General features: G+C 47.4%; 1 protein-coding gene across 4 annotated transcripts in view; it reads right to left on the reverse strand.

Annotated features, from left to right (window-relative positions):
• COL20A1 (collagen type XX alpha 1 chain) overlaps positions 1–7265 on the reverse strand; it is a 50746-nt gene extending 43481 nt beyond the window's left edge. For 2 of the 4 annotated variants that reach the window (XM_075768695.1, XM_075768696.1), the window contains exons 1-3: positions 6946–7265; positions 3365–3449; positions 741–851 (exon numbers count right to left, since the gene is read on the reverse strand). In XM_075768695.1, coding sequence (XP_075624810.1) covers positions 741–851; positions 3365–3437 — 184 coding nt within the window. In that variant the 5' untranslated portion in view covers positions 3438–3449; positions 6946–7265. The remainder of the gene's footprint in view (positions 1–740; positions 852–3364; positions 3450–6945) is intronic. The other 2 variants (XM_075768698.1, XM_075768697.1) reach the window with 1 other exon arrangement.
• Between the last annotated feature and the right edge of the window lie 2142 nt (positions 7266–9407).

Raw genomic sequence — 9407 nt, forward strand, 5'->3', positions numbered from 1 at the left:
AAGCGGGTGGATGATCACAAGAGCTCTGCCGCACACACCCCTGCCTTGCAGCTCCCTTCTCTGGCTTGTTGGGAGAGTGGTAGCAACTAAAAACCAGATGCCAGCCAAGACTAAGGTTGCCTCCAACCAATGCTCCCCACAGAGGGATGTTGTGTCCTTCCAAAACCACCAGGTTCAGCATCCAAAGCCAGGCAGAGCTGGAGCTCAGCCAGGGCAGGGAGTTGAGGGCTCAGCCCCACACATGCAGTTACATGCAATGGGAAGTCAAGGACTTCCCATCCCATGTCCCTGCAGGTGCAGGGAGAGCTGGGAGCTCCCACAGAAGAACCGAACAATGAACCTTTCCTCATCTTTTCTCTCACATGATCCCAAAGAGCAACATGTTCTGGCTAAGGCTTTCCCGTAGGATGAAGAGGGATGAATTTCCTTTCCCTCTTGTGAATGAGTGATGGAGCAATTGTGCCTGCACTGACATGGCACTACGGACTGCTCTCATGGTGGCCAGAAAGGCTTCTTGTCTGTACTGTGTGTACAGCCCAGCAGAAAGTTTTGATCTAGGTAATCAACACTTGAAACCAGAACAAGCAGTGGATAATTCCCTCTGCCTTATCTGTACCACTTTAAGGTCTAAATAATGCTCTTGCTTAAGTTCTGTTGCCCACCAGTCAAAAGGTGGAGCTCAGTCTCTCAGTCATACACAAAACTCTGCTGGGTCTGACGTCCAACGGATGAGCACATACCTGCCATGGGCTTCACCCGAATTTTGTAGCCGTTGATGTTCCCTTCAGTCTCTTTCCATTTCATTTGGAGCCTCTCTTCTGAAAGGACAGTGAGCTTCAGCCGGCCTGACCCTGGGGAGGAGGAGACATGCCCATGCTGTTATGGATGCAATTCCTTTCTCTGTATACGCACCCACAAAACACCACATATGCCGTCTCCGCTATGGACACGGGAACAGTTGCAGTGCAGAGGAAACCTCCACCATCCCATGGGCAAGTCCTCAGCATCCCCTGCCGCTGCACAGAAACTCCTGAAGTGCCCCTGCACCTCTGCCAGGAAACCTACCGTGAGTGACTGCAAATCTGCAGCCTGCCCCTCCCTGTGTAGAGAGCAGTTTTATCAGGCATTCGAATGAGACCTCAGTATATACTGCTGCAAACAGGGAAAATAGCCCACCATAGAAGTGAGGGCTTTCTCTGCACCCCTCACATCTTGGAGGACTCTCCCGGGAGCTTTCATGCAGAGTGTTTTGTTTCAGCAAGTGGGTTTAGTGCAAAAATCTGAAATGGGAGTGCAGGAAATAGATAAAAGGGCTCAGTGAGGCTCTTCAATAGGCTTGGGCTGCTGAGAAATACAGAAATCCCCCAGGTGATGGATCCCATACTTCTGCAGAAAGATAATTTCAGAGGCAGTTCCAAGGACCAGCTGGATTTAGAAAGGGAAAAAAATAAAAAGAAAAAAGAAAAAAAGAAAGAAAGAAAACCTGATAAAGTGTAAATAACAGTTCCTGGCAGGACCACAACTGATGGGCACCAGCTTGTATCAGTTTGCTGCAGGGAGCAACAAACTAAATGACAAATCCTGAGGAAAAAAATAGTATCAGACAAGGAAGTGAGAAGAAGAAAGAGCACATTTTCTTACCATCTCCAGATTTCACAGATATCTTTTAAACCCCAGCTAGATGTCTGGGCTCATGTGTCGCTCTTTGAATCAATGATTCCTTGGTAAAACATAGCTGTACTGTCGTACATATGTCACCATATGAAATTTTTTCACTCGATTGGACATAGGATGGCAACTCAGCAGATTTACCTCCCCTCCTTCCTGACGCTGTACTACAGCTGCCTTTCCAGCAGCCTGCCCTAATTTGCAATGAGTGAGCGTGCCCTTTGCCTGCACAATATGTGTGTCTGCACTCATATGCCCACCTTCGTTTGCAGTTGTTACCAATCTCTTTCCCTTCAACATTACTCATAAAAAAAGCTTAGGGTGACCTGGAGCATCCTGCTCAGTGCTGGCAAACTGTGTGTGTTGGACTCAAGTCCCTAATCTGGTCTTGTATGACATCCAGACATCTCCTGATGTCTTTGCCATGAAGTCACAGCCCAGGAAAGCAGTGAGAGCTGGAAATGAGGACTTGCTTGTCTCAACCCAACATCTGTGCCTTAACCTTTCCTTGCAGAGACTTCCTGCAGGCTGCCCAACAAGCAGATAACTATTTTGGGGAAACAAAGCTCAGATTCACATCTCACCCCAGGCAAATCTGAAGGGGAAGAAAGAAAACATGGGAAAGAGGGGTGAGGGGCAAAATCAAATCCCAGAATCATGTCTAAGAGAAATGAAAAGATCGTGGAACAATGAGCAGAATTCATAGTTAAATTAAACATGGAGCTGTCTTCTTTTGGCCAAGTGTGGTCCAGCTCCTCAGCCATCACTCTAGGAGCCCAGAAGCTAAAAAGACAGGAATGTCCCCAGACAGATCCGAAAGGACAGCATCCTCTAAAGTGCCATTATGTGCTGGATGCAAATGAACCCCAGTGCCATGAAAGCTCCACTGTTTCCCTGCCCTGTGTAGGATGTGCACTATTTGATGCTGTAACCTTGCTCTCTGGCTGATAGGGAGTAAAGCCCAGACTTAACTGCAGAGGCTGGTCTGGAAGATAGACAGCATGGAGACATGTCTGTCCAAACTCTGAAACGCTATCACTTCTCTAGAAACCTTTGTGATTGCTGTTTCCACAGAAGATTCAACCGTAATATAAAGGTGGATCTTCAGCATCAGAAAGGATATGGTGAGGTGCTATAGGTACTTCCTGATCATTTATGGTACTACGGGAGCACTATATGTTACAGGAGGAATGCACCTCACGTGTTTTCTTATCCAGATGTTGCACCACTTATCACCATATACATCCAAAGCGATAGTTTCAGAGCACAGGACAGATGCAGTGACTAACAGAAGCAACGCTGCTTTTTCTTCCTATTTCTCAAGCTCCATTTGCATTTCACATAAGCACCCTTCATTGCTTATACAGGCTGAAATGCATCCCCAGTGCAAGGGAGTGGCCTGCTGAATCGCTGCCAGTGATGAGGACAGGCTTTGCAGGGTGGGGAGGGATCGAGATACTCTCCCCAAAAGGGCCCCTGGATCTCTCGTTGCTCTTCGTGTGTGGGACTGAGCTGTTTGGAACTTCACCAACAGACACCAGTGCACAGCACCCCCCTTAAATCCTGCCTGTGATCGAGAATGTCCCTTGCATGCGGTGCCACTGCCAACAGAAGGGCTCGGGCAAGGGGTGGGCTAACCCAGGGGACATCCAGACCGAAGGGAATTGCCCCGAGCAAGGGCAGGTGGGCTCCTTACCTTGGCCCACTCGTCCCCAGACATGGCTTGCCACGGGCAGGCAGGCGAAAAAGAAACAAGTGCGAATCAGCATGGTGACCGGGACCTATGAGAAGGCAAACATCAGGAAGAAGAATTAAAATTTACATTTCACCATGACAATACTGGGTTTTTGCAGTCCCCAGTTAAGGGACCACAAGCTGAGATCTACAGCTCTAGGCATCATTGACAGCACTGAAAGGGCAGATGGAGAAGCACGTATGAATTTTGCAGCAATTCCTATGTATTCTTTTATATTCTCAGTCTCTCCAATACAGCTGTTCAACACCTTGGACCAGTACTAAATTGTGTTTATAAACCTGATGGGGAATAGAGTTTGACTCTTCTCAGCCTGCTTAGTCCTGGAGATGGCCACTGCCCTCTTGGTTGGACAGTCTCAACAGTGGTATAATACATGCTGGGTTCTACTCTAAGCGTGGAAATAAGCAAGATTGGCCAAATCACCGGACAGACATAGATTCCAGAAAAACTTCTGGTTTAAATCATACAAAAGTAATTATTTCTGATTATCATGACTAAAATCAATATAGGTATAGAAACACACAGCATCTTTCTCACGTCCCTGCAAAGCACACACTAACCATAAAGGGAGAAGCATTTAAAGGAGTGCTCTTTGGCAGACAAGCTCCTCACACCATGGATTTAATGACCCTGCAGTCACTGTGATAAAGCAATTATGCAGCAGGAGGGATGGCATAGACCTAGCTGAGTTTATATGTCAACAGTTTAGAAAAAAGGGGTTTATTTCTTATTTCGCAGTGGAGTCCCTGGGAAGTTACATTCAGGACTTGTTGGGGTAGTCTTGTTTTAACTTGTTCAACTCAACAGTCTGAAAACAGATGCAGTTACAGAGTTAATCACGGCAGAGGATCAGTTTGCCTTATAGGTAACCTCTGCAGCATTGACAAAGCTGGCTGGCTGAGGACAGCCTGCCTACAGCCCAGGGACCTTGGGCACCTTCAGTTATCTTTGCTGACCTGGATTTCAGTTTTATGCAGTTTGGGTCAGAAATGTCAGGTCAGCATAAAACCACCCTGATGGAAATGGTGCCTCCCCCTCATCTCAGTCTCAATATACCAGGTTTAAAACATACACTGTTGGCCTTTTGCAACGCATCATTGGCATCTGTCATTTTTGCGCTACACATTTCAGCCTTATTGCTTTTGGCAGAACCAGACCGTACACAAGTTTCCTCTGCTGCCGTCTGCAGTGACATTTCACTTCTATTCATTTTGATGGACAGGTATTTAGAGGCTTCTGGCAAATGCCTATTTCCCTTCAAATACGTCAGCTTTTTAGCGATTTCAAGAAAAAATAAATATGCACGTGAGTGACCCAGCCATGATCTCCAGGGTTTTAAATCAGTTCTAAATTGCTGTAAGAATGAATGGAAAAATATGCAAGTTATAACAGGGAGATGTTAACCACCCTACTCAGTCTGTGATTTTTTTTTTTTTGATTGAAGATCAGGTTATACAGAACAACTGCAGTGTAACTGAAGCCCTTAGCCATAGGAAAAACTTGTGCTTTTTTTCCAGCTAATAAAATGAAGTAACTGTTTATATAAAACAGCAAACATTTTACAGGTGGGTTTCAGGAATCTTACTGTCTCCTCAAGAAAAGCAAAGCCTGCCCTGGCTGCAGAGGTACACGTGCCAAACAACAGCAAGAAGCCTGCATTTTTGAAAAATTCCCTGAATCAAAAGTTCATTTGTGTCATTTTGCAATGCCACCAAATTGCTCTTGATTTCCTTGCAACTTCCTTCTCTGTGGCTAACAGGATCCCAAACTCCGGGAAAAGCACTGGATTGTGTATGATCTTTTCATGTTAACCAGGGTTATACCAGATCTGAAGTCCTGTGAAATAAACCCACGGGCTTCTCCAGCCTGCACTGATCCAGGCTTACTGCAGGCTCCGATTCAGCCAGGAGCTTCCACCCTGATGTGTCAGTAAGGATGAGTTCAATATTAACCCAGATTGGATCCAGTTAGTCCCCAGGGTGTGGATCTTTACTGTGACTAAAGCAAGGAGCAGGAAACTTCATCTCTTCTTCCTGTCTCAGAGGCAAACCCATCGCTATTTTGCCTCTTCTCCAACTTTCATTTTTCCTGCCTGTGAAGCAGGAATAACAAATGCATCTGTTTGAAATGGTGGAAGTTACATGGCTAGAGGAGCTATGTCTTCCCCACCCTGCAGAGCTCCCTCTCCGCAGGTTACCTGCTGGTCCCCGAGCCCCCACTGGGTCTCCACAGTCCCTTCCCTTCCATTTCTGCTCTCACTGATACCACCAGCCAGCCAGGCTGAGCTGTGGACCCTGGGACGGAAGGGACCACAGTGACATCAGCCTGCGGCACGCCGATGCCTCTCTCCTGTCACTCGCCCAGGGAAGGAATTTGGAGACAGCAACACATGGAGCATGTGTTGAGTATTTCCAGGGTCTGGAAAATGGGTGTGTGGGGGAGACACCGCTTCCTGCTTGTCCCAGCTGTGTGTTCAGAGGGGATTTGGAGGCTAAGGCAGTCGGAGATCCCCTTATTTGTACAGAAAATTTAAAAAGTAGTCACTTTAACTAAAGAAAAAAAAATTCTATGCAAAAAATCCCTGCCACGTATTTAAGTGGGGATCTGGGGGCACTGTGAATTATTTGCACCCTCCACAGCCACAGTTTAGAGACATTTCCTCACTCCAGAGATCATCACCATCTCTGCACTGAAGTGCTGGCAGAAGCGATGTCACCTCATGGCCCACTCACTGCCGGACGCACGAGCAGTGCTGGGGACAGCCCTGCAGAAGAGACCAGCCGCCTGCCAGAGGTTGCCAGCTGCAGGGACGAAATCTGTCCCACACTCCCTGAGTGCTTTGCTAGTTAAAGGACATAAAACAGACTGAAAAAAAAAAAAAACCATTCATCAAACCCTTTCTGTTCTCTCCTGGAATCCTCCTGTATTTCACTTTTTCTATTGAACAAAAAGTCTCAATTATCTCAGCACTACTCTCAAAAAAGTAAGGCACAAGTTGCATTTCTTGGCTGAGCCTTTGCAGTTCCCCACCGTCCGGACAGGCTTAGTAACATCAGCGTGATGTGGACCCACACGACACTTCCAGGTGGGAAAAACCCACCCAGACAATCGCTGTTGCTAACAAACCCTGCCAAGTACTGTCCTCTCTGGCAGCAATTTCCTGCAGGATTTCTACCATCGACCACAAAATAGAAGGGGGAAAAAACCCCAAACCAACAAACAAAGTGCATTTCTCACAGCCATCACTCTAAAAGAATTGCTAAAGCAGTCCTAGCAATATTTAGACCTGATCTGCAGTGAATGTGAGTCTTGAAGCTACTCAATAAGGGGACGAGACCTGCATCCCCTGTGCAGCATCGGCAGCGCTGCCCCGACCTGAGCTGCACCACCTCCAAGTTTCCCGGAGAACAAAACCCCGCAGAAGTTCCCTGCTCCGCCAATACCCACGCGTGTCCCAAAACAACACAGCCCCTCCTCGGCGTCCCTGCAAACCGAGTCCCAAAGGGGAACGAGCCACAGACCTCTGTGGAGCGGCGCGGCTTCCCCTGGAGTCAGCCGGGAGGTGCAGCGAATCCAGCTACATTCTTACATCGTGGGAGAAGCTGCCCTGGTGCCTCGTCCGCTCCTCGGCGTGATGAGAGATTTCAATTCCCAGACGTCAGAAGGGGTAAGGAAGGGGAGGGAGAGCAGGGGGAGAGGGACAGCGATTCCCCCCCCTCCCTCTCACCATGCAGCAGAGAGCACTGCTTGGCCCCTACGTGCAGCTAAAGAAAGCGTGCATGACAAGCAAGAGACTGCTCCTATGAAAAAAAGTAAATAGCTTTTGGTGGTTTTGCTAACTAAATGCTAAATATACGTCTAGGAAGCTGCACACTGATTTCCTGGAGCACAGCAACAAGTCGTTGCTCCCGCCCACTGTCAGACTCCCAGGGATGAAGTCAGTCCAGCCCCATTCACATCCCATTAAATATTTTTCAGAGCCCGGCGTTTGCACTGAAGGCAAATTGCATTGCATTTGTTTAAGGAAATTAAGCACATCTGTAAGTTTTGCAAGGCCAGAGGCTGAATCATGAACTGGAGCTCAACGGTGCTGCAGACTCCCCAGCTGTGGGATACAGCCCTGACCTCCACCAGCATGTGGTCCCCAGCCCCGGGAGTGCCTGGGAGAGCCGCCCCAGCTCCACGCCAGAACTTTTTCGGAAGGATTTTGTCCTCATTGCCAAGAATGGAACAACTGACATGGCATTTCTCATTACAAATGCAGCTGAAAATCTGGCCTCCATCTCCGGGGACTGTGAGCATCAGTCTCCCATTGGAACCAAGCAAACTGCGGGGAACTCACAATTGCCTTTCTTCAGGAAACACAGGCACCCCTGAAAGTGTCAAGTCAGATAGAAAAAAGTCATAGCTTTCAACTATTTCTGCTCAATAAACAAACATTGCCATTTTGCTTTATAATCTAGTAAGTACTTAAAAGCATCACATTATACAAGCCAAAGGATAACACCAAAAGGAAGCACTTAAATATTGCTAAACCAAAATATGGAGCATTCAGCAGCCTGTGGAGAGAGGGTTGTCCCTGCCCTACACGTAAATACCACAAATTACCTCTCCTGTAATTCCTGCTGGATTTTAGTAGTCACTCAGATTTGCTACAGTTTAAAACTAGGAGGAGGTGAGAAAGGAAAGAGCGCAGATCTCCTGCACTTCACTTTCAGGCAAGTTCAGACCCAGAGCTAAAATTATGCTGTGTTTATTTCAGAAAAATCTGGAGCTGCTTCCAATGGTTATGTTCATGTTGTTGCTTTCAGGTCTACCCTTCCCATGGTGCCCATGCAATGCTCTGGTCTCCTGGCTTTGTCTGACTTTAGTTCAAGGTCAACACCATGCATTAAACCTTGGGGTCATCACAGACACCCAAGCCCTCGCTGAACAGCAACACAAACCAGAATTTACAAAGCAAAAAGGCAGATGGATGCTGTTTTGCTTGTGCACCGAATGGCTAGAAATAACAACTGTGAGCATATTGACAAATGGCTTAAAAGATTGTCTGGTTTCGTTTAGGGGCTGGAAGGACCCCAGTGGATTATCAATGCAAACATCTTGCTTGGACCATGTTCCAGGAACGCTGCGCTCCAAGTAGTCCTATTACCTCCGCACCAGCACTGGGGGAGCACATATCCCTTTATACCGAGGAAAAAAAGGCAGCCAGCAGTAATGCAATACCTAATATACAGCTGTCACCATATTTTCCAAGAAAGTCATCTCCCACAATTCAAAATGACCATTTGGGAGGGTTTGGGGTTTTTTAAGACTTGGCTGGTGGGCAAGAGAGCTGCACTGAGGGACCTGCCCTAAGCAGGAGTGCTGCAAATCATCCTGCTGTATGCACAGCACTGCAGGCCAATTACAAGCAGGATGCTCTGTGAACTGGAAAGCAAGAAACCGCCCCAGTTTCTTGTTATTACCTGTTATTCTATATTTAGCTCTTTTTCAGGGTAGTCTGTATATGAATATTCTGCATTGCCTCCAAATGAAGTCATCCTGGGATCAGCAGGGCCCAGGGGGGCTGGATTATGGTGGCTTTCACCCCTTTCTCTTCCCTCCCAGCATCGAACTCAGACCATGACACATTCTCTTTCGGGCAGACACTGTTTAGGGTCTCTCCTTCCCCCACTGCCTCCCTTCCCTAGGTTGGTAGCAGCCTATGACGTCTGGGACCTCTGCCTGGCTCCATGCTGAGGTGAAGATGGTTAATGAATTTAAGCATTATTGGAGTGCGGAGGCACAAAAAGCACAATCACGGAAGTCTCACCTTTTCAAGAAACTCAGCTGGGAAGCACAACCAGTCCTGGCTGTGAGCATGGCTAAGCCAAGAGAGTAGCAGGAGCCTTAGACTTTCTTTACAGGGAAGTATATATCACTGTATTCATTTCCTTATTTTCTTGACAGAGTCGATGGCACAGGTTATCAGGCCATCTGG

This window comes from Balearica regulorum, chromosome 16 (genome assembly GCF_011004875.1).
Source record: "Balearica regulorum gibbericeps isolate bBalReg1 chromosome 16, bBalReg1.pri, whole genome shotgun sequence".
NCBI lineage: Eukaryota > Metazoa > Chordata > Aves > Gruiformes > Gruidae > Balearica > Balearica regulorum.